Below are 26,407 nucleotides of genomic sequence, written 5' to 3' on the forward strand. Positions count from 1 at the left end.
GAATGACATGGTCTGAGAAATGACTTGCTGAGAGATCTGTGTTTACGTTAGGGAGAGTGGGGGTGGGGGTGGAAATCCCTGAAGAAGTTGAAAAGATGTTAAGTGGTAAATACCAAAATGCCCAGCAAGCATGTAAGCAGGCTCTCATCCCAGCATGAATATGTGCAGCTCAGCATTTTAAAATTTACTTTTAGCTTTTCTAGCAGTTTGAATTAACCCATTCTCTACTTCGGCTCCCTGTGTGAGAGATCAGCCCCGAACCTACAGACTAAAAGCACAAGCACAGTCTTCTGCAATTGGCCAGCAGATAATCCCCTCTCCCCGACCGACCGCTTGCTCTGAGCAGGCTGCCTTGCAGACACATCTCCTGAATATTCCTACCGACCAGGAGGTTCAGGGCAATGCCCAGTGTTAGGAAGTAAGTCCAGCTTGTTGGAGCTATACACAGAATTAGAAAAGGCCTGTTGGGAGACCCAAACAATACGAATAAATACCACACCAACGGTACATCCAGACCAGAGGTTCTCCAAAAGCAGGTGTGTCATAATCACTCCAGACAGGCTGTTCCAGGAGGTTGACTCCAGCATTTGCAGTCATAAAAGATTCTCAGGTGACCCTGAAGTATATCCTGCATCAATAGAGATGAATCTAGATTCTCTAAAGCGACAATTATATTTATGTCTTAGTTTCAGCCCATGGCAAGATAAAATGAAAAACAAAGCAAGCAACTCCAAACCAACAGTTCTTCTAGATGAGGGACACAGCCTGTCGGTTACTGCAGAATTTGCTTCCAGTGGAAAAATAAATCCATGTCAAAATCTTGGTGAGTTGAACTACTGCACGGTATTTGTCCTATTAAAACCAAGGCTGGCCAGGTACGCTTTTGGTGTTCTTCATGCTGCAATTTCTAGGTTCTCTAGCTCAATGGAAGAAAGTGAAGAACAAGAACAAAACAAAAGCTAAGAGAATAAAAGAAGGTTAACTGAACAGTAAAGACTTATTTCAAGAATAACAATTCTGAAATAAAATCATCCACTCCTGTAGTTGGGTGAGTGTTATTATAGCAAAGTCCAATGCTTCCTAAATGCTTGGGCACAGGTTGGTCAGGAACCTAAACAAACAGTTCAGATTCAGCCGTAATTATTAAAGATGAAAGAAGACTTAATATTTGATGGGGCCAGTAGTGACCCCAAGTGCAACAGAGACAACAGGATCTTTATAATAGCAAAACATTCAGCTCAGGCTTTCCTTTTTACCTTGTCAAGTGACACTTCATTCATCCTGAGAGGCGGTTCTGGCATAACTCAGAGGTAGATTTAGCCCAACAACTGGCCCTACAACGCTCAGCCATGATGTGATATAGTTGACACTCCTAGGAAACAAGTGAAAACACACGCAATTCTAATGTTGGATGAGTGGTGGAAAATCACCACCAACAGAAAAGACAAGCTGACTTCGAAGGTGTGTGCCCACCATGTGGAATCCCAGTCATTTCCAAATGTTAGCTCCATCACCTGTCAAGGACTTGAGATCCAAAGAGACTGAGGTAGTTAAAGGAGGAGTCAAGGCATTGAGGCTCCTGACTCCTCTTGGTGATTCCAATTTGACAGTTAAAATTTACCACATTTGCTAAGGTAGCAGAGGGAGTGGTTAAGAACATGGCTCTGAGGCGAAAATGCCTGGGCTCAAATCCCAGTTCTACCCCTTAACAAGCTGTGTGAACTTGGCCAAGTCATTTAACCTCTCTGTGCTTTAGCTTTCTCCTCTGTAAACTGGGTAAAATAATGGAACTTAGCTCAGGGGTATTATAAAAATCCAACATATTAATATATCTAAAATACTAGAATAGTGCCTAGCACACAGTGAAAATCAATAGCTGTTAGCCATTACTATTATTACAAAAAATATTTCTTTTTTAGCTTAGCTTTTAGAGTCACATAAAAAGATTTACACTTTTAAAATAAGAGTAAAAGCCAATGTATCTTGATGGTGTTTCTTACCTATTGATTTTTCGAGAATTCTCTAACACAGGAGTCATGAATTCATTCGTCTTACAGGGATGAAGTACAAAGAAGGGTTGTCCAAGCACTGGGTGCTCCTGTAGGAATCAGAGTTGGTCCGGGATAGCCGGTGTGAGTTACTTTGAAAAAGTTAAAACGCACAATCTGGTTTGTTAAAATAAACGTGTGTTTTAAATTCCAAGTTACTAAATTAAGATACAGATCAATTTCAGTTTTGAAATGTAATTCATAATCCAAACATGAGAAGAAGCTGGAGAGAAGGAGCTAGGAATTGATAAAGTAGTATAGTCAAGGACAGGAGGCCACACGGCTTTGTTTTACACAATACGAACTGTAGATCAATTTTATCCGTTCCCTTGAACTCTTTGTCAACTGGTGTTTCTCTTTGGCTTATAATTATTCTCCAGTTTTCCCTCAAGGATGTCTGCGAAGCCCAGAAGCCTGACCATTTGAACCATGCATTTCATTCGCCTCTTTGCAAGGGGACCAAAATCTTCCACTTTTTTTTTTTTTCCAGAAACTAGGCCAACATGTTGATTGTTTTGAGCCTGACTGTACTGCAACAGGCATACTTTCGATGGGTAAATTGGCAGGGGACGAGGCAGGAGAATGGCCTGCATTATTTAAATTGCTATACTTCTGTTTGTCTGTCTGTCTGTCTCTCTTCCTGAGTCCCTCTGTTTATGTTTCTATCCTTCTGTCTTTTCCAAGCTTATAGGGCAGTTTCTGGAAGTCAAAAGCCCATTCGATGGAATTCCACTGCCTTTGTAAGAGAACGACTAGATAGAAGTACAGGTCAGATGCAGCCAAGGTCGGGGAATGCACATCATTTGGCAAACAACGGGGAGCCCTAGGAGGTTTCCATGTAGCGAGTTACTTCGAACAAATTGTACTGACGCTAAAGCAACCATTGACAATAAATTTATTGGTTGTTTACATTGTAGATTCACCATTATGCCAAAGACTGCAACCACAAATACTACTATGGTCTAAATGTTTGCATTTCTCCAAATTCATATATTGAAATCCTAATGCCCAGGGTGACGGTCTTACAGGAGGTGGGGCTTTGGGAGGTGATTAGGTCAGGAGGGTAGAGCCCTCTGGAGTGAGATTTAGGACCTTATAAAAGAGACCCTCTAGGGGCACCTGGGTGGCTCAGTGAGTTAAGCCTCTGCCTTCGGCTCAGGTCATGATCCCAGGGTCCTGGGATCGAGCCCCACATCGGGCTCTCTGCTCAGCAGGGATCCTGCTTCCCTTCCTCTCTCTCTGCCTGCCTCTCTGCCTACTTGTGATATCTGTCTGTCAAATAAATAAATAAAATCTTTAAAAATAAATAAATAAAATAAAATAAAATAAAAGAGACTCTCTAAACGCTAGCTCACCCCTTTCTGCCACGTGAGGACACAACAAGAAGTGTGCGACCTGAAAGAAGGCCTTCATGAGAACAGACTGGCACCCTGAGCTCAGACTTCAGAATTGTGAGGAATACATTTCTGTTGTTTATAAACTACCCAGTCAATGGTATTTTGTTATAGCTGCCCAAGCAGTCTAAGACAAATACCTATAGAGACTGCACAGGTGACCTGAAGGAGCGAGGTCAGTTGACTACACCAGCTGGTGACAGGGACTGTGGGGGCCTGGAGGGTGCTCCCAGCCAAGACTAGGCTTGCTACTCTGCTCCAGCCAATTGTGCCATGTGGGAATGCAGGTTCTGTGTGCCAGGTCTTCCCGTTTGTCAAAATAGCCTAGGAATCCAGATTTTTATGTAAAGCCTCCTAAATTTAAATTTTGGCACTTAAAAAAAAAAAAAAACCAACATAGACTGGGCCAAATAAAACAAGCCTGTTGGCTGGATTTGGACTAGAGGCCTAACTTCTTCTCTTGGCTTCTTCTCCTCTTCTCAGCCAGTCCAAGGAGGAGCTGAACTCAGAGCATCCCTGGAAAGAATTACGTGTGGTTGTTGCTGCTAACTCTGGCCTTGAACTCCAAAACACTCACGTCTGTGTGCATGTGCACAAACCTACTCACAGGAAATTGGAGGCACCTCCACTGTATATTGGAGACACTGGGTGTGAAGGTTTGGGGGTGCATGAGGATTGAGGACTAGGTATGGGTCGGTGTAGGTCTCCCAAGTGCCACCACCTCCAGAGTCTGTCCAGTGGCCTGACTCTTACAGCAGAGCCTGGGCTCCCTCTTTTCTGCTCTTTCACTACCCCTCCCTCCCATCACTGAGCAGACCCTGAGGTCACACCCCAAATGTGTGATGCCTATAGCAAGTCCTTCTGTCCAGCTTGATTCTGGCTCCCCTTACCTGCCTTAAACTAGTATTTATTAATTCAACACACCTCTACTGATCATCTCTTACGTGTCTGCCAGGAACAGTTCTGGATATGGTGACAGAGATCACTGTATCTCAGAGATAAACGAAGTTCCTGATCCCATGGAACTTACATGCCAGTGCAAGAGACAGCCAATAAATACATAGAACAAATAAAGAAACAAGATAATCCAAATAATAGTAAGTGCCATGATCAAAATAAAAAGGGTCCCTTGATTTTGAGAGCACTTGGAACCCAAAATCTCCTTCTTGTTGTTAAATAAATCTTTTTAAGTATGTTGTTCATCATGACCACTCTTCTAGCAATGTGTCAAAAACATCCATAATCACTTCCATGGTTAAACTGTATATGGCCAACACCCAACACTTTCTCAAATGCAACAGCTTCTCTTAGTTATGGCAAATTAACCAAACCATTAATTGCTTTTCAAATACTGGTGGAAAATTAATTTTAAAAGTACCCCCAAATCCTTGTTTCTAAATATGTAAGACTACTGAATACCTTAAGACATAATCACCTTAGTGATTATGAATGTAATAATCATTATATAATGTAGAAAAATAGTTTCCCTGATGTGATTAGAATTCATATATTCCCTTATTCACTTAGCAAATATTGTCTTCTTGCCTAATAATTTTATAATGACTTAACCCTAACTCAAGGCAAAAGGATCCATAGTTTAAAAATGTGATTAATCTTAGAGATATCCTAATGCTGCAGAAGTGAGAGAATTCAAAGTTAGCCTTATGGCCTGAGCCAATACTCTGCTTTCAGTCACATTCAATCCGCTACTTCTGCAAGTCAGGCAATTTGTATTCGAGGCAAGGCAGAGAATTTACAAATAATTCAAGCCATCTGATCAGCGTAGACAATCAATCTGGATAATATTCTCCAAAAGCCATTTTTCTACAATGGAGATTGTTTAAGGCTCATGCTATCTGGAAAGATTATCCGTATTTTCTACTTTCTCCCTCAGACAGCCAGAATCAGAGACGAAAGCCGTCTTTCATTTGTAGTTTGGGAATTATGTGCAGGAGTTAAAAAAAAAAAAACTCTAAAATCCTACACCTTATTTGTTTAACATACCATTTTCAGAAATGGAAGAACATCAAAACTGTCAGGATCTTTTTAGTGACATTTCTTAGATCAATTCAGAAGGTAAATTTGTGTGAAAGTGCTACCATCTGCTGTCAGTACTAATGAACTGATGCAAATCTGCACCGAGAAAAATGTCAGCGTGGAAATACATGCAGCCAATGAACTGTGTTAGGCTTACAACTCAATAAACACTTCTACTGGAACAAAGTTCTGCGAAATGGTTTTCCGTGAAAATAGAAATGATGGGTCAGATTTCTATCTCTGGAGCTCCAGAGGAGTTATATAGGCACATTCTCCTATGAGATTTAATTTAGCAATGGTTAAATGTCTCATAAAATAAGTCTGACATGAATACTGTGAATTGGTTTCAGAACTATTAGATATGACTATCACAGGGAAATGATAATACTGCACCTTCATTCTTACATCTAATAAAGGGGATGAATTTCTTGGTTTGTTTCTTAATTTTCCTGGCTCTCCAGGAGGGCACAAACATAATTTCACATACTGAGCTTTCATCCAGTTTCATATTCCAGACTGATCAAATTTGCCTTCCACTCAGGGTACATTCCTTAGAAATGGAGAGGGAGATTTCCTAAGCCCGCTTCCTCTAGTAGGGAAAGGAACACAGCTATTGAACAGTTACAGAAGGAGACGCTGTACTAAATGCTTTGCATGGGGTCACCTATCCGAGTAATTCTTTGAGGAAGGCTTTCTTTTTGCCACTTTGGGGAATGGGTTCAAAGGGATTACGTTTAAAGTCACCCATGGAGTGAGAGGTGAAGCACTTTCAAAGTCCAGTCTTACATGGCACCCCTCCCCCCACTGATCGGAGGGGGGCAGCAAGGATGTTTAATCCTCTCTAGTCCACCTCCTCCAAAATCTATTTGTTTTTATTTTAAAATAATGTGCTTTCATAAAATTATAAGAGCAATACATTTTCTGAGAGAGCTCAGAAAATACAGAAAACAGCAGAGTAAAAGCAAGATAACCTAAAACTGCCCAACTCAGATTTAACCACTATCTGGTGAATTTCAAACTTTATCATGTGCCCACATGTAGTTTTCTATTGCTTTTTATTCATTGAACAGATAGATGTTTCTTGAGAGCCAACTACACGCCACTCCCTGCCGTACGTTTTTTTGTTGGTGTTTGTGAAATCTCTTTGTCTTCTGTTTTACAGATTTCTGTACTTATTTCTATTTTTTGCCCTACATATATTTTGTTTGGATTTATTTTGTTGTTCTTAATTTTTAAATGTTCCATGGGTGCTTAAGAATTACATATGAAGAATATGGAACCTTGAGTTGTTGCCTACAGTGCTCTCCATGTATTACTAGATCAAGCTGGGTTATTGTGTTATCCACGTTTTCTAGACTCCGATCCACTTGATCTATGAATTTTCAAGGAAGTTCAGATCTCCCCTGTAATAGCGGATCTGTCCACTTCTGCTTGTGGTTTGTCAATTTTTGCTTTATATATCCTGAAGCTGCTTTATTTAAATGCATATATTTTCCTAGGGAATGAAGCTTTAATACAAAGTGATCATACTTATCTCTGATTATGCGTTCTGCCCTCCAAAAAGAACTTTTGATAAAAATAGAGCCATACCAACTTTCCATTTACCTTATGCATTTAAAATATTATTTGCCTTTCAACGAGTATCCTCATGTTTCATATAAATAATATATTTCCCATAAAAATAACACTGACAGGTTTTTAAGAAATCCACCTTTATAATCTATCTCTTAAATGGAGTACTTACTTCACTTATAGGCTTTGTGATCCCTGGTATAATTTAATTTATTCCACTGTATTTTAGACTTTTTTTTTTTAGAGAGAGAAAGAGTACATGTGCAGAAATGGGGGGAGGGGCAGAGCGTACGGTGTGGAGGGGGGTGGGCAGAGAGAGAGGGACTGAGAGAATCTGAAGCAGGTTCCACGTTCATTGCAGACCCTGATACCCGGCTGGATCTCATGACCCCAAGATCATGACCTGAGCCGAAATCAAGTCAAATCCTTAACCAACTGAGCTATCCAGCTGCCCCTTAGAGTTTTTTCTTATTCTATTAAAAAAAAAAAAAAAAGATTTTATTTATTTGAGAACTAGAGCAAGAGAGAGCACAAGCAGGAAGAGAGGCAGATGCAGACTCCCGCTGAGCAGGGAGCCTGACGTGGGGCTTGATCCCAGAATCCCGGGATCATGAGCTGAGCTGAAGGCAGACGCTTAACTGACTGAGCCACTCACGTGCCCCTTCCTTATTCTATTTTTAATGTTTCTTTTGCTTTTCATTTTTCCTCCTTTGCTGCTTTCCATTGGATTGAGTATAGGCTCAATTTTTTTCTCACTGTTTTTTTCTCTTTTTATGAATTTGAAATTATCCCACAATCTTTAAGTAAACGTTTGACTTGATAAAATATAGTTACTCAGTACATTTGCCTTTTCCCCAAATAATTCAAGTGCCCTGGGGTGTTTAACTCTGATCATTCCTTCCTGATATCTGCACTATCATAGTCCAGTATTTCAGCTGTATCTTTTGTTTCTTAATCCCATAAACTAGAAATTATTAATGTTTTGAACTCAGTGTTTGAAACTGACTCACATCTGACTATTCTTTTTGCTTGCCATTTTCCCCCTATATCTCAGGTATTCATTTTGGAATCATTTTTTTTATCATTGAAATATGTCCCTCAGAACAACCCTGAGTGAAGATCTGTAGGCGGTAAATGCCCCATATTGTTAATGCTTTATCTTGCCCTCATTTTTTGAAAATAAGTCTTTGTAGGTAAAACGTTTTAGGTTATAATTATATTCTCTCAACACTTTGAATATATTATCCCATTTTTTTCTCCTGGCTTCCATTTTTGTCTGTTTGGAAGTGAACTTTCGGTTACATTGTCACTTCTTATAAGATCTTCTCTTTCCCTACTATAATGTATCCACGTGTGAATTCCTTCTCATTTATCCTGTTTGGATTCACTGAGCTTCCTGCATCTGAATATCAGAGTCCTTTCAGCAATCCTGGAAAAGCCTCAGCATTAGCTTTTTGGAATATTCATTCTGTTTCATTCCCTCTAGTTCCTTCTTCTGGAACTCCTATTAGACACATCTTTGTCCTCCTCTCTCCCTAGTGTCTCTTAGCCTGTTATATTTATCATCTTTCTCTTAATTTTTTTCTACAATGTGTATAATTTGTTCAGAGTCTTCTTTTTTTTTTAAGTTTTTTTTTTTAAATTTATTTGACAGACAGATCACAAGTAGGCAGAGAGGCAGGCAGAGAGAGAGAGGAGGAGGAGGCAGGCTCCCTGCTGAGCAGAAAGCCCGATGTGGGACTCGATCCCGAGACCCTGAGATCATGACCTGAGCCGAAGGCAGAGGCTTTAACCACTGAGCCACCCAGGCACCCGCAGAGTCTTCTTCTAACGCATCAATGCTTCCTTTAACTATATTTATCTGATTTTTAGTTTAGGCCTTCTAATTAGATTGCTTTCCTTTCAAAAGTTCTATTTGGTTGTTTATTAAATTTACCTGATCATTTTTGATAGTCTCTTCTTCCTGTATTTTTACTGTCCGTATTTTCTTCCATTTTAATAATTATATTCAACATATTTATTTGTATTTTTGCATCAAAAATTTTTAGGATATGAATTTGAGCATCTGATACTACAGTTTGTTGTTTTTGTTAAGCTTTGGCTTCTAGTGGCTTGTTATAAATTCTGTACTTTTTAAATTGTGACCTAGTAGAATTATAAACGCAGTAATTCTTTGAGGCCTAATATTATAAGTGCATCCTTACACAGAAGTTCACATATGCTTTTTTCTGATGCCTAAGGGTGGGGAGGGAAGAAGAGGTATGTTTAAGAAATTTCTTTTACTCTTCTTACATGATTTACACAGAATTAAGTAAAGTAGAAAGGGTCAAATGGGTAAAAGGAAAAAAAAAACTTTATAGAGAATGATGGGGAGGCATGCTATTTTCGGCAAGTTGGTGAGGGAAGGCTTCTTTGCAGAGGTAACGTTTGAGCAGAGAGCTGACCAAGTAAAGAGCAAGCCATGTAATTCTTTGGAAAATGAGTAATTTCAGCTTGGGAACAACAAGGGCAAAGACCTCAAGATCCTCCTGAGGAAGAGTGCTTGCAGTGCTCAAAAAACAGTATGAAGACAAGGTGGCCGGGTGGAATGAAGGGTGATCGTGGCAAAAGGAAGCCAAAAGGTAAGATCATGGAGTGCCTTGCAAGGCATGGAAAAGATTTGGAGTTTTATGATGAGTACAATGGGGGAGACTTTGGGGAGATTTTGAAAAAAGTGACATATTCTGATTTACAGTTTCAAATATTAGTCTTGATGTTGGAGAAGGAGAAGCAGAAGAGTAGCTAGCACGTGGTGTAGTAGCTCAGAGAGGAAGGTGGCCTGCACTAGGTGATAGTAGTGTGGGTGGGGGAGAATGGTCAGGTTTGAGATTTATTTTGAAAAGAGAGCCACCAAGATTTGTAAAAGGATTCAATGTTCTGTGTGAGAAAAAAGAAAGAGCCAAGGATGACTCCCAGGTTAAAATGTCTGCTCCTGTTTTCTTGACTCTTTGTCTAGTGAGGATTTTCAGGGGGGTTCTTATTAATGGGTATTCGTTCTTCCATAACTTTTGAGGACACTAATTCTTTTCATTCACTCAACTATCACTGTGAGTCATGCCCTAGTTCAAATATTAGTATTAGAGTGGTACACAGACGAATAACACCAGCTCCCGTAAAAGATGCTGAAATATTCAAAATACTTTAAATTTCTAGATTGTTCATTGTCCTTAAATTTTGCTCAGGATGATTTACATGTGGAATATAATATTAACTAAGTAAATCTATATTTTTTCTTTCATTTCTTTTATCATTTTTATGTTTAAAAATCCTATTCAGAATTAGAAAACTGGGTATTTACTTATATTTATGTACAGTTTATCATTAAACTACTTGCTATTCCCCAAATACACTATTTTTCTTACTAAACCTTCGTATATGAGGTTCTCTCTATACAGAATACCCTCCTACCCCTTCTCACCTACTCATGCCCATTTCCCTCCCACAGATCTCAGCTTTCTTTTACCCCAGTCCTGCACCAGGTACCCTCCCCTCTGTGTTCCCACTGCACCTCCTGCTTAAGCCTACTGGCTAGTTCCACACCATTCTGCCTAGGTAATAGTTTACAGGAATCTTCCATCACTAAATCAAAATTCCTTGAGGGCAGAGGGAGGATTCTGATTACTATTTTAATCTCAGCATGCATAACAGTGCCTTTCACCAAGTAGGCACTCAATAAATACTAGCGGAATCACTGTCTAGACAAAACATGCTACTGTACCAATGTAAATTATCAGCATATGCTGCCTGTTTTATAAGGGGCATATTTGTGGGGATGCCCTAGTGGCCCCCTATGCTGCTATGGGGACGTTCAAGGAAAAGAAACACTTTCTCTCCTTGTCACAAAACCAGGGCAGTACCTTCTGTACATTTGTGAGTCTCTAGATAAGAACTTCAATATCTGTTTTTCCAAGTATTTCTTCCAAAATGCATCTCAGAACAAAGGAGAGGGTCTAGAGGCACGCGAGGAATAACTCTCCATATAAAAACTTATGTGGACTGGAGTGCCTGGGTGGCTCAGTCGGCTGAGTGGCCAACTCTTGATTTTTGGCTCAGGTCATGACCTCTGAGTCCTGGGATTGAGCCCTGCATTGCAATGCATCCCACTCTGTGCTCCGTGGGTAGTCAGCTTCAGGATTCTCTCTCTTCCTCTACCCCTCCCCCTGCTCAGTCTCTCTCAAATAAGTAAACGAATCTTTAAAAAAAAAAATGCCAACTATGCAATACATTCTAAGATCTATGTATTGGCTTCCATGGTGTTTATTATTTCCAAAAAATAATGCCCTATATTACTACTGAAAAAAATTGATGTGCCAAGATGCATATTTTAATTCTCTGAGTTAGCCTACCCCCCTGCCACACCACAGTATCCCCCTAAGGTGTGTTATCCAGACTAAGAAACTAAGAAACACTATATAATAAACTCACGAATTTATACATAACTCACTCCTGTATCAGTTCACATGTTTTTGATGAATGTGTTAACAAATATCACTGAATACCTATTGTGAGTGAGACTCCATGCTAAACATTCAACCATCTATCTATCCATCTGCCCATTCATTTACTCAAAGCAATATTTATGGAGCATAATTCTATATGCCAGCCACTGTTGGCATACTTGATATAAGCATACTTGAGACAGAAGCAAAATCTGCTCTCATGGAGTTTGTAGTCTAGTTTTAGGTAGTAGAAAGATATAAAAGAACATCCCATTATCTCAGCTCCTGAGGTTTACAATCCAGCCGTATCCCCTCCCCCGCCCCATACTCAAAGTCCTGGTTTGGACCTCTGGGGAGGAATTTCAAAGGTCAAATACATTTTTCACCACTCAGTCCCCTCCACTTAGGAATTCTAAAGAGAATGGAAAAAGCGATCCTTAGGGAGAACAGAAATTTCATTTGGCCTGATGCTGGGAGTGGGGTAGTAGTGAGACTTGTGAGCAGAAACCAGAAAAGCTGGCAAAGAGATACCCTCTGTGGGAGGGATTTTTCTTTTCATCATTTGGAGAAGAGGCAAGAGGAGGCTTCCCACTCTAGGGAAGACTGTAGGGATCTCAGGGACACTAGCGGAGAATGAGAGGTTTCCTGCTGTGAGATGCCGGGGATCCTGAGGAAGGCCGGCAGCGCTGGAGACCAGAGATGAACTTGCCAATAAATGAGAGGCAGCCTGGGCCTGTGGACCCGTGGGTGGAAAGACTCTTTGTTTCCTGGAGTGGTACTCATGGTGAGATCCTGATGCCTCCTCAACTACTATTTCATTGTACCGTGAGGGGTTTCCATAACACTTGTGTTGAGTACAGTGTAGTCGGAAACACCGGGCTGTACACAGGGTGTATATTTTTATGAGCTCAGAGGGACCTGGACTCAAATGGAAGAGGACAGCTCCTCCCCACTCCTTATCTCTCCCCTTGCTTATTAGGGCACCCACGATTCAAGGGTTATAGAAATCACTGTAACACATAACAGATTGTGCAGCACTCAGAAGGTACAAATCCAGGAATATAGGAATTCAGAGAAAGGAGAGGTCAGTTCGGACTGGTGAGAGGCAGCAAGACTTCCTGAACACATGGTGCTTCATCCGGTCCAGGCCTGAAACGGCTGGCAGGACTTGGGGTGCGGGAAGAGAAGCCTGTGTTTGAAGGCTCTAAGAAAGAAAGAGATTACTCCAAGTTTAGTGGGGAGGGAGTTTAGTGAGGGGCACACAGACTTCCACCTTTTAGGTAGGACTGAGAAGTTTGGTAAAGTTAGAGAAGAAAAAAACGCCCATTTTGGTTTAGTGTGCTGGCGACACTGTTAAATAACTGAAGCGACCCCTGTCAGATCTAAAGAATTCTCTGGAAGTAATCAAGACCTAGCCAAGACAAAGAAGCAAGGTTTGAAGTACAAGCAATTCTTTCTTACAGTTTTGAAAAGAGACAGGGAAAAACAGGGTGAGGAGAGAAATATCCCAGGACAGACACCTATCCCAAATGAGTGTGTGAGAGATTACAGATACAAGGACAGTGAGAGAATATTTAAAAATAGATTCAAGTGGGAAAGAAACGCAAGTCTTGCCCATGTACCCTGAAAGGTCAACAAGTTTCTCCTTGTTTTTTGCACAGGCAAGGGGAGCTCAGGGAAGCCACACTTGGCCCAAGTTGCACCTGTTGACATTTTGTGGCCAGTTAATTAGGAATAAAATCTTAACTGTGTCTGCAAAGGTAGATTTAAAAAAAAAAAAAAAAGGAGAGTTCTTCAAATTCATATGCTGCACAGAAGCCACCAGGCTTCCTAGAATATTTATTAAAAATTACAAACATCACAGCAATAGTTCTTATAGACACCACCTCCTCTGCTAACAAAAACTTTCCTTTCATGGCTCCAGAGGGAGTCCAGAAACTAATTCTCCTATCCTACATACATCTACAAAGGGCTCCCTCCCTGGGCTGCTGACAGTCCTAACTTCAACTTCTGGATTAGAAAGCAGAGTTTGACTATATTTATAGACTCGATATAGGTTTTTGCTTTAAGCAACACCATTAATATGTCAGAATCCTGAGTTCCCAAACTTCTTCAGTTATCAATTTGTTGTACATTATTTAATCTCTCTGTATTTTGATATGCAAAATAGAAAGAGCACTGCTGATACTTCACAGGGTGAGAGGAGATAACCAACAAGACCATTATGAAGCTTGCTGGGGGAAAAAGAGCTTATGTAAATGTCTATTAATTAAACAGGAACGGCTGCACAACTAGGTCAGGCATGATGATAAGACTGAACAACCCAACCCAGCCACCAGCATCAAAAAGAAGAAATGAGCATTTAATCCCGATAGCACTTGTTGGTTGCATTTTATAAAGAATATTAAATTGTAATATTCTGTAACATAATACACAGTAGCATATTTCAGAGCCTCCTCAAAGAATTCTTTGATAGAACAGAAACTTATTAGAGACAACAGCCAAAAACAAAAACGAAAGAGCAAGCCAATTACTAATGAAGAACTTGTAAAAAGCTAATCAAAGCTCTCATCCAGAGAAAATGAGAAAATCTGAGGCTCAGAATGATTTTGTATATTGATGAGATTTTTATATAGTGTCATAGAAAGAAAAATAAAACAGATTTAAACGAAGACAAAAAGGACTCTAAGTCTCTGTTTAAAAGCCTTGTTATGTCCCATATCAATGTTCTTATTAAAAGGTTCTGTTCTGGTGGGAACATCCATTTTTTAAAAAAATACCTGATGGGTCGTGGCGTCTGTAGAGGACACTCTTGGTTTGCCTCTCTCTAGTCAAACCCTTGAGGGTTGGCAGGGCTAGACAGAACCCTCATTTAGCCTCCACCCATCCTGCAGAAAATTACTCAGAGGGGTGGCCTGTCCAAGGTCACAGCACTCAGAAATGATGGAGCTGAGACCCATGTCAGATTCCAGAATAGAACAGAGTCTTCCCCTGCCACTGCCAAGCCTGCTAAGGACTAAATGCAACACTTCGGCATGAAGCAACTTGCAGGCATTACATTTATTCTATTTTTGTCTTAAAGGAAAACAATTGGGAGCTTGTTCTTTCCAAGCATTAATTCTTTTTTTTTTTTTTTCCCTTCCACTATATTACATAATGGTGACCATTTTTGGCTTACTAAGTCTATTTCTGAGATACTCACCAAAACAGTGACACTATTTTAGAGCTGGGGATGTTGGGGGTATAATAGAGAGGTGAATCAGCAATCATAAAATTCAAGGATTTTCAAGAACAAACTGACAAACAACCTAATTCATCGATAATCAGATGTTAATATCTGACAACTATTGTGCAGGAAAGATGTTTTATGAGCAACACAGAATAAGACAGCAGTCTGTTAGTCTAACTGCTTTTTAGAACGCTGCCAAACACAATTTTTTAAGGCAACAAAAAGACATACAGATGAATCTTCAAGATGATTTTTTAAAAAGTATCACAATACTCTTTTCAGATAAAATATAATCAAAGTAAATTCCTAATAAAAGAACCCTAGTTTACAGCTAACCGTTATGTATTTCCTTCCTGCTTCTTATCCAACTTTGGTAATAAAAAGATCCCTTTTATTCCCAGAAGCAGATTTCCCAGTGATTCAAGTTAAAATTAGTTTTACTCTTTAGAAGATCTCTCAAAAGAGACTCCATGAAGAAAATTCCTAAGGATGTGATAAACCTGTTACAAATCTGTTATTGCTTGTTTAGTAATGAAATGTATTAGGCAAAGATATATAAAAATTTAGCTACTATGAGATATTGCTCCCACTTTTTAGACTACTAATAATTAGAAATGAGGTAACAAAAACAACGCTACTAAGAGACCATAGTATTAAGAAACTACACTCTTCCATATAAAACTATAATCGCAGATTTTCCTCAGACAATTATATCCTGGTATTGTGCAAACAAGTATTTGGATAAGGATGGCAGCTACTTATTTTTAAAGATATTTTATTAAAAATGTAAGCAAAGTTAGGATTTAAAAAAATGTACATTCTAATCCCACTTTCCAACCAAATCCATTTTTTTTTCATTTCTCCATAGTAACTTCTGCTGGAATTTTAAGAACTGATTTTTATAGCTTGGATCTAGTTCAGTATTTTCTAGACAAGAAAGTCTAGGACACAAAAAAGAGAGTCTAAAACTGAAAAAGAAAACCGGTACCAGGAAATCCGCACAGGCCTCCCACATGAACTCAAGGCTGAGCTCTGAGATCACTATTATTCTCTTACATGTCCCTTCACAACAGTGAAATCAATAAATCTTATGATTGCTTCAGACTAGGTCATCCTTGAATTTTTGTCTTTCCTTTCTCTTAAAGGTTAATTTCTTCCCAATGTTATTGTTATCTATCTACTTATCGTTCATAGTTATGTACACAGTGAATATATAATTTTGTGATTCATTTCTTTTCTTTTTAGCTCTTAACATTATTTCATATATACTTTTCTATATTTTGCATACTCCTTATAACTTTCTTTTTAGCTATATAATATTCTATCTGGCTAATATAATAGACTTTACCATTATTCCACTGTTAGATATTTAAACCATTTTCCAGTTTTATACTATTATACTATTATACATTTTATACTATTATACTATTATGCATTATGGATTATTTCCTCATAATAACATTTCAGGAATAAGTAAAAACAGTGGGGGAATCTATATGGCTGTTGATCTGTATTATCACATTTCCCTCCAATATTATTAAACTAATGTATATTGCCACCAATACAAACTTCCCTCACTGTTTAAAGTAGCACCGTCTTAATGTTAGAATTAAATCCTCCTTGGAACTATTTCACAGAAACATCACACAGACTTTATGAAGACTCTAGGCAACTAGTTTAGGCTTTATGCCACTTTTGACTTGGCCATAGGATGCAACCCTTGGGAATTAATGACATGGAGAAGGGTTAGGGCTCAGGGCAGGGTTGGGGTGACGTTCTCAAATGCTCGTAAACACCTTATGTCCCTGATGCTGTTTTTCCATATTGGCTGGGGCAAGTTCACCAAGTTCTCAGGAAGCTATGCCAAAGCTTCAGTCTCTCTGAGGAGGCCTGTATGGTCCTACCCGAGTCTCCAACAAGCTGGTACCTGGGTCTCAAGGGGCCATGAAAATAGGCCATAAGAAATCACATTAACTAAAGCTCATGCTCTCCTCAGATTCTGTGGCAGTTGGTGTAAATATGGCTATAGTATTATCATATCACTCCTCTAAAAGCTCTTGACTTAACTTGGCAAGGGTCTGGAAAATAATGTTAAGTGTAAAACCCAGCACACAACATTGTATACTCATTATGATTACAACTATGGATATGCTGACATGAAACTTGCCCACTAAGAAAATGGTATCCAAACTTTCATCTTGCAGCATGGCACGAAATAAGAATGTCAAACTGATATAAATATAATTGGCAATAAACACACCTGAGGGAATGTGAATTTTCTTCAACAGTTTTTATTTTTTTACATTGAAAACACTATTTTTAGCATGTTCCTCATGAGGCCTACTCTCTCTCTCTTTTTTTTTTTTTTTGTGGGGGGAGGGGAGGGCCTTGCTAGTGCTCCTCTAGTAGTAATAACAGCTGCTTTTCCAGCAAGATGTAAAACTCTCAGAGCATTCACCAAGAAAAATAGCCTCCCCATTTTGGCCTCAAGACAAGATCCACTCTGAGACGGACCTATCTACAAACATATCAAAGGACAAATCCAGGTCCCCCTCAAGGCAAGGGCTCTCTTCCAGGCATTATGCACTAATCAAGTTGGGAGTGTATGTGTGATGTCCATGCCCTGACCTTCTCTGTGAAGCACTTGGAGATACTCAGCCAAGTTAGTTCACAGAGAGTCAATCCAATTTTCCACTAGGGAAGCCTCAGAATTCCAGAATTATACTTAGTTTCCCAACTTGATAAAGAAGATACTATTCTATATATATATATATATATATATATATATATATATATATATATATATTTTTTTTTTTTTTTTTTTTTTTTTAACACAGAAAGAGAGATCACAAGCAAGCAGAGAGAGAGGGGGAAGCAGGCTCCGGCTGAGTGGAGAGCCCGATGAGGGGCTTGATCCCAGGACCCTAAGACCGTGACCTGAGCCAAAGGCAGAGGCCAACACTGAGCCACCCATGCATCCCAATACCTATATTCTTAACACCTAGTACTCAGAAAGCATAAATTGGAAAGGTAATTTTATGCCAGTACTTTCACTTATATCTTTACGCCTACACGTCAGTGTTTTATTCCAATGTCTTTGAGTATTTTTCCTTATACACACCTACACTTTAAAAATATATATCAACTGGGGCTCCTGGGTGATGCAGTTGGTTAAGTTTTCAAATCTTGGTTTCAGCTCAGGTCGTGATCTCAGGGTTGTTCGACTGAACCTTGAGTTAGGCTCTGCACTGCTTAAGATTCTCTCTCCCTGTGCCCCTCCATCCCTCTCTAAAATAAATACATAAATCTTTTAAAAAAGATAAACACAAACACACACACACACACCCCTCCAGGGACAGGAACATAAGTTGACTTCTAAATTTTTCCATAAATACTTACAAAGGGTGTCATTTCCAGTGTATTATGAATATTGACCACTTTAAATACATGCTTTTATATATAAGCAATTCTAAATAATATGATGTCACCTGTTATATGTACTCAATCGAAAATAAATGTTACAGCATTGATACCTACCATCATTCATTTTTAAAAATATACAAACAATAGGATTTTTTACATTTTTCTCCTTGAATTCATCATCATTCTGCTTCTGTCAAAGAACTTTATCCTAATGTATATTTTATGCTTAAAAGCTTTTTATTGATCATATTCTTGTAAACAAAAAATAGAAAGGAATTCGTTTTCCAAAATTTCCCATGAGCACTTTGCTCTGTTAAATTAACTAAGACAACTGAGTCATCATTATAATTATTAAATGCTCAGTTAATCAAAACTAAATATGTTATAAAATTTGGAAAATATAATACATAAAAAGTGAATTATTTTTGGAAATCATAGTAGCATCATACATGTATGAATCCATTTAGTCCACTTAATCCTCACAACACCCTACTATTATTAACCCCATTTTATAGATGCGGAAACTGAGGTGGAGAAAGCTTAAATGATGTCTCAAGGTCACAGAGCCTGGATCTGCACACAGACCCTCTGGCTCCACAGTCCAGTCACTTAACCACTGCCCAGTACATCTCGACTCTTAAAAATAGAGATTGCGGTCAGAAGAGGGAGGCGAAAATAAAGTCCAAGTGCTCCTTTTAGTGGCCCAGGTGAGCAATATGCCATGGTAAGTAAGGGCTGGGATGGGTGTGAGTTACGCCTTTGTTTTGTACCGCGGCATAAAGGCAAAAAGGGAAAGTGGGAAAGGAAAAATCTTGGCCACAAGTGCCTTTTCAGACAGATGGATTCTATGAGAGGATGCATATGGAACTGGAAGATCTGGAAATTAATTCCTTTAAAATTCTCCATACCCACACACCCTTTGGGAAGTCTTCACATACACCAGAGGGTACATAGACTCCAGTTTGAATGCGACTGGTCTACTCAAGCTCTGATACAATACAAATTAGAGGTTTTGTGAAACATTTTTAATGCTTTCGAAACAAAATTTAATTAAAATTTAAATTACTTTAACCCTTGAATTTTATTTTAAAATGGCAGTTAATTTCAATAATTTGGAAGGACACAAATGCTAAAATGTAACAGGATGGTAATAAGCATAACTATACTCTACGTGGTAGTTTTATAATGATTAGATGTAATGCATGAAAAGATAGCAGGTCAGTAATAGAGCCATGCATAAAACCCTCCTCTCAAAATCTTTATTTGCATTTCTATTACTGAAATCATTTCCTAATAATGAAGTTGCCATGAGAGAAGCTCCATTACTAAGGAATCACTGTTACAGAAACAACGTTATTAAAGCATTGCTATGTACAGGAACTTTTATTAGAATGATACAAGTTGTATATCATTGTAATAAAGCTTCCATTATAATCCTAATTGCATAAAGCTATGTTTGAGTATAGCAATGCTAGAGCTGTAGGACTTTTAATAAAGTATCAAAATAATGCTTTGGTAATGGGATTGTTTAGCATACTAATACTTCAGGGAAGGCTGAACTGACTAATAGATGATGTTTATGTTACTGATTATACACAGTATACTAAGAATTAAAAAGAACCCTCATGTACTTAGTAAAATGCAGCCCAGATATGTATGTATTGAGGTACACAAAGCAGTTCTCTTTGCTATAACAACTTAGTGTGTCCAATTCACTAACTGGTACAATAGCAAATTGCTAAAATGGACATTTGTAACTGTGATAATTAAGACGCTTAATGTTCAGCTTTATGGAGCTGGTTATCAAAAAGTTAACAATAAACGATACACACCCACAGACACATCTTGAGGATTGCCTGTTAGAAGAACTACTGGAGAAATTGAGTTTTTGTTGGTAGAAGAGGGAGGGAGGGAGAGTTAAATATTATATGGATAACTCACTCTAAGATGCTACTCTATGTCATAAATAAATGATACCATGATCCTTCTGAGCTAACAACTAGAAATTTCTATCAGACTTCGGTTCATACCAGAGAATTTTAGCATATTTGCTCAAATGTTTGTTTTTGTGTTTGCTCTAATGGAGTCAAGCGTTCAGCTGTTCCCTCTAGAAGCATATATAATATTCACCACCAGAGACCGCCAGAGAGCCATCCAATCACCCAGTAGGCAGGACAGGCTCCTTAATATACCTGCCGTGTGGATACCAGCAAGGAAGGCACCAGGTTGTCTGCAAAGGGCTCCGGCAGAGGCAACAGCAGCAGAGGCCTAAAGGTGGCTCTGCCACAGCCATATCCACCTTCAGAAAATGGGGCCAAAGCCATTGGTTTTGAGATCACTTGTAGCAGATGGATTGACTTGGAATCTGCCTGGACAGCAAAGTACTTTTATCTTTGAACGCAGTGTCTCCTTTCCATAGTTCCCCCTTGGCTTCTGCTTTCCAGATGTGATAAACCTCAAATGGTTAGGTGGGGTTCACTTAGAGCCCAGAAGGTTCATTTTCCCTACTGAGTCAGGGGATCAAGGGCAAACGTGAACATTTCCATAGTGTGATGGTCCTGAAATATTTGTAGCACCTGAGAGGAAGGTACAAGATTTCATTTTTTTTATTGTATGGAATATATTATTTTTCAGGATTCTAATATTCTCTCATTAAATAGGGGCAAGCCAAACTAGTTGGCAGTGAGAAAATGAGGGATTCTGTTTCTGAGCTACCTACAAAATTTGAAATCTCCTGAGGTGGGAGTGTGTGACACGAAGACAATCAAAGAGCTTAATTATCCAACTGGTCAACTAAACATCTGCAAAAAACAGAAGCATCCAAAACATCTGAAGGTATTTTGACTTCCATGAATTTAACCATAAATCTAAAATCAGATAATTTTGGGGGAAAAATTATTTGAATTTTGGCATTCACGTGAGTTTGCAGCTTACAATTTACAATTCTCTGATGTCCTTGTGTTTACTACTTGGGGTGGGGGAGAGGGAGGCACCCCAATCTTTCCAATCAGATCTTGCAAGGATAAGCTAAGCTCTCATTGTGAAAAGAACAGTCTTTACACAAAAGCCTTACATGAAAGTGGTGAAGGCTCAAGAGGCTTGCATAAGTAAATACTGATCCATTGATTTCTTTGGAAACTGATTCCAACTTCACCGCCTCCCATTTCTCTGTCTTCTCCACAAACATTTTGTCAGTATTCCCCAAAGCATAGCTTTCCTTTACTGTACCCACCCCTTACCCCACCACCCCTTCCTCTGTCTCCTTGAAGACAGTCCGGTTCCACACACCACATCTTTCCCTCCAGCCTGCCATAGCCTCCTGCCTGTTTCCTGTGCTCCCGTCTCTCCACTCTGACCCTGCACAGATACCCAATTCATCATCCCAATTACCAATTTTATGTCACTCTCTTGCTCAAAATCATTCCTTATTAGTCACTGCTTATTAAGCAAAGCTTAACCTTTTGGGGGCATCAATCCCTTTCAATATCCAGTAAGGGCTGTGGACCTTGAAATAATGCATAATGCACACAGGTTTTTGCCTATGATTCAAGGGGTTTGCATACACCCTTGAAGCTTGAGGATTTGTGACCCTTAAATGAGAAATCCAAAACTATGTATCATGAGCTGTGTGGCCCTCAATTCAGTTTCCCTGTAAGCTGTCATCAAATTATTCTTCAAGTCTTATATTCTGTCAGAGTACCCCTAATCATAGGCAAGAGTCAAATCTCCAATGAGCACCCACTATATGCCAGGAACTACTCTAAATCTCAAAGACATAGCAGCAAATAAAACAGCAAAGCTTCTACTGTTGCTCATACTCTAGAAACCCACAGTTATCCGACGTGTTTTGTCACACCTTGACCTACAACCGTGTATCCTCAAAGGTATGCAATTCCTAGTTTTGGAAACCTAGCTCTTCATGTATCTTATACTCTTTTTAATCGGGTTTGTTCTCTACTCTCAGTTTACCTAGTGTTTTCTTATCTCTGTGCTGATCCCCCTACCTGGAATAATCCTTCATCTCCCTCCCCATATATCCAAATATCCAAAGACAATTTCAAGCCTCTCTCTTTTCAGGAACTCTTTCTAGAACCATTTCAGTTTACAATAAAACTCTTCTTATAATCTCGATCAATGATCTTGTACCTTTTCATATAATGCCTATAGTACCTCTTTAGAGCTATCTTATTATATAACTTATTATTGCTGATTAATTCTGCTGTATAATCTGTGAATTATTGCCCCATCTCTGGAAAGGGGGACCACGGTATAGATTTCTATTTCCTGACCAATGCTGTCCATCACAGTGCCTCTTATACACACCACCACTAAATCTCTCTTTGTTGATTATCATGAATCGATGGCAAGAGATGATGTTGCTGGAGTGATAAAACTTCTCCCTAACTTTCAGGGGTAATCCAGAGAAAATTCAGAGAAGCATTCTCTGCATAGGGATTGATAGCATGACCAAGTGATGCACAACTTAGCAAACCAACCCAACCACTGTTATTCATCATTCTGACGGTGAGGCACCTAGGTGCAGTCATCAGCATGCAGACAATATGTAATAAGGTTGTTTATATTCTAAATAATAATTTGCTTTTGCCATCTACCTATGGCACAGATTGGATGCATTCTTATCTGACCTAACCTTCATGTTAATACCTGAATCACAATCTTTGAAGGCGAAAAAGGGCATCTTAAAACAAACAAACAAACAAAAAACCAGATAGCTGATGATAATAAGTCTAGTGAATGCAGCCTTGTTTGGTGCTATTAGTCACTGTAAATGCATTTGCTATCTCTGTCTGCATCTATAACTCTCACCATCATTTCCTCGCAGAGTAAACAAATGTTGCTTATAAACTTCCCCATACAGCCTGCCTTTGCGGGATTTTCTAACCTACCAACGTGCTTAACAGAATCAAATGCCTTGTTAAAAGCAAGTATATAGCATACAAATTACAATGCTATTCTTAGGACTGTATCAGAGATGGTGTGACTGAATTTCTTAAGCATGATACTTGTTTTCTTTGAAACCTGAAAGAACAATATGTCTTGATTGTTATCCTGGCATGTAGAGCTCTACTCATGCCTATGCAATGGCACAGTTGACGACGTGCCTTTGAAATCCTGAAGAATGTCTTCTACCTTCCAGAGCCTGGGGCAATCTCCATGTGGGTTGCTATTTACCCCGGTGGCAGATTTCCATAAAGCTACAATCGCCAAATGCTCCACCAAATGAAGACTGTTGGATGGCAAAAAATATGAGTGTATCTCTATATAAGCATAATGTTGTTATTTGAGCTTATGTCCTATACTAACCACACAGTAGTACTGCATTTAATACTATGAGTATTGAATTTAATACTCATTAATGGAGATGATGTTTATCATCAACTTGAGGTAAGATCATTAATAACACTAATAGCTAATATTTATTGTGTGGTTGCATATGACATGTTAGGACTTATCCTAAATATTTTATATTTATTATTTTATTTAACCCATGTAACAACCCCATGAAGTACTGTCACCGTTTTACAAATGAGGAAACTGAGGCATGGAAAGGCTCTGTACCTCGCTCTAGGCTCACAACTAGTTTGGGAAATCCAACATTTGAATCCAAGCAGTTTGGAACTAAATCAACGTTCTTAACCATTGTGTTTGTTATACTACCTCTCATTTATTTAGTTTCACTCTTAAACTGCGAAGTAGAGGCGACGCTTACTGTCTTGCCACGTCAGGAGAAAAATGGTCTCAGACATTTATCATGATTCCAAACATATGGTGTTCAATGGGTTGGTCTATAGATAGGTGCCTAATATTAATAATTCTGAGTTTTCCTCCAAGGAATCTTTACCTTCACAACAAAACATGTTCCATGCAATTGCTTGTATTATTGACCTTGTGATGACCAACAGTTTATCTGACCAGATATTTCCAGTAAAACAAGCACAAAGTCATCAGGAATGCTTTTATTCTTTCTATGACACTGGGGGGAGGGTACTGGGCAAACCATCACAGACATTTTCTCTGATAGCTTCTGCTTCTGTAGCCTAAGAAGAAATGCATTAATCAATATCACATTTTGGTCTGCTTCGAGCATGACCTTTAATGCAACTCTCATACAAGCTTCTCTGTTAACACATTTACTGAAAAACAAGCGAAATCTTTATTCGGTGACTATTTTGATTGGAGTCCAAAGTCAGGGTTTCAGAGTTGGAATTAATGCTGAGTTAATTCTGTTAACTATTCTAATAACTACATTCAAGGGCTATTGGCCTTCTGTACCACCTCTGTATTCCTCAAGCATAAATCAGTCTGAACCGTCTCTTCGGCACTTGGCATTTGCTCGCTGCTATCGTTAATTTGACTCATCTCTATCTATATTTTTGCCTATGTGCATCTCACGTTGTTAGCATCACGTCCTTGAACCATCTCTATGCTGTGGATTTGGAATCCAAACAAATGGCCTAACGTTGCCTTGGCTCTGATCTCTCTGGCTGTTGGAAAAACCCCCAAGTAAACAGACACTAAGACAAGTGGCAATATGAAGACAAGTCATCTGGGCCGCCCTGTCCCTGTGATCATCTGACATGTGGGTGTTTTCTAAATTATTACTGTACTTGGTACCTGATCTGCAGGGTTTTTGGGTTTTGTTGTTTTTTTTTTAACTCTATCAAATCGCTTCGTGTCAGTGAACATTTATTAGCCCTTAGTTATGCAAAAGTTATACACTGCTTATGCATGCTACATAAATAAAAACAAAATACAGCCACTACTGTGGAAGAGGCTGCACTTAAGTAGGAGACATATATCTTTGAACAGTTTCCAGTTGGTGTTCTAAATAGGTAATCCAGAGGCATCGTGAGGGCTTGCCATGAAAACTCAGAGAGGATCAGAGGCCAAGTGGGAAAGTGTTCCAGACAGAGGAAGCAAAGGCCTGCAGCTGTGAGATAGCCCGGTGTGGAGAGGGCCATAGGTGGATGGAGAACGGGAGAGAACGAAGTTATGTGTGTTGGGGGAAAGCTGAATCACGTATTTCCTCAACTGGCACCCCCACCCCCGGCTCCTTCACCCGTCTTTACATATTGTCCCTCCTAACATTTCCCTGTAACATCATTTCCCTCTGGGTATTATTACTTCTCCATCCCTATTATTATTGGCCCATGCCGTAGTCTTCTAATCAAAAACACAGGGGCTCTAGAGTTTCAAAAGAAGTGGGAGAATCACTGCGTCAGCATTGAAAGAACCGGCCTTCTTCGACAGAGCCTGCGTTCCACCTGTCCTGCCCCGTCTCTGACTCTTTCCCCCGCCGCCGGCCTCATCATTAAGGACTGAGTGGAGCACCTGCTCCTGGTCATGGTTTTGGGACCCTGCACACACTGCTTGCTTCCGTTTACTCCTCTTCCCCAAACTATTTGGCTCCATCTAGGAGGCCGCCGTTCCTCCTCCCAGACAGGAAAACTGCACTTGCTCCTCACCCAGCCCTTTCCGCACTTTCATGATGACTCCTACCCTACTGTTTTGCAATTGCTTGTTTGCAGATTTGTCTCTCCACCAGAATATAAATTCCTTGAGGGCAAGGACTACGTGCTGACTGTGTCCTAACCCCAGTGCTAACCCCAGCTCCTTGCTCATAACAGGTGCTCATTTACTATTTGTGCATGAAAGAAAGAGAAAAAAGTGAATGACCGCTCCTCTCTTCCTGGATTCTAATAGTAAGCCTGGCCGTAATAAAGCAGGTAGATCAAATTGTGTGGTTAAAATCAGTTGTCTAGAAGTGATGTCCCCGTGTGAAGCAAGCTTTCTCTGTGTGGCCAGGTGGACTCTAGCTCATAGGATGCTGGACTGTTGCAAGTGGTTGGCCCAGCCATCCTCCCCAGATGGTGCACTGAACTGTGTCAGGCTGCCAGCCCGACTCCCTTAGTAACAGAAGCCTCGGTGAAGGTGGCTGGTGAAAATCTCTTCACTACCTACAAGGCCACACTTCATCAGAGGGAACTATTTGGATTATAAAACCATTACATGCCAAGACTATGTCTCTATAGGCCCTAGTAAACAGTCAGTGCCTATTAAGTGTTGACGATTAATATAGTCTTTTCACTAAAAAATAAGACAATTGGTGGAACCACCATCGTAGCATGCTAATTAATTCTCTGTGTGAAAAGAAATGCTAATCTCCATTTTAAAACATCAATCATGGAAAATAAACTGAAATGT

General features: G+C 39.4%; 1 protein-coding gene across 7 annotated transcripts in view; it reads right to left on the minus strand.

Annotated features, from left to right (window-relative positions):
* Window positions 1–340: 340 nt before the first annotated feature.
* ATG10 (autophagy related 10) overlaps window positions 341–26,407 on the minus strand; it is a 306,219-nt gene continuing 280,152 nt past the window's right edge. For 4 of the 7 annotated variants that reach the window (XM_032847317.1, XM_032847308.1, XM_032847299.1 and 1 more), the window contains 2 exons: window positions 2,001–2,098; window positions 664–1,372 (listed from right to left, as the gene is read on the minus strand). In XM_032847317.1, the coding sequence (XP_032703208.1) occupies window positions 1,273–1,372; window positions 2,001–2,098 (198 nt within the window). In that variant the 3' untranslated portion in view covers window positions 664–1,272. Of the gene's footprint in view, window positions 462–663; window positions 1,373–2,000; window positions 2,099–26,407 lie in introns of those variants that run through there. The other 3 variants (XM_032847333.1, XM_032847342.1, XM_032847326.1) reach the window with 3 other exon arrangements.

This window comes from Lontra canadensis, unplaced genomic scaffold (assembly GCF_010015895.1).
Source record: "Lontra canadensis isolate GAN:19392208 unplaced genomic scaffold, GSC_riverotter_1.0 scaffold4, whole genome shotgun sequence".
Lineage (NCBI taxonomy): Eukaryota > Metazoa > Chordata > Mammalia > Carnivora > Mustelidae > Lontra > Lontra canadensis.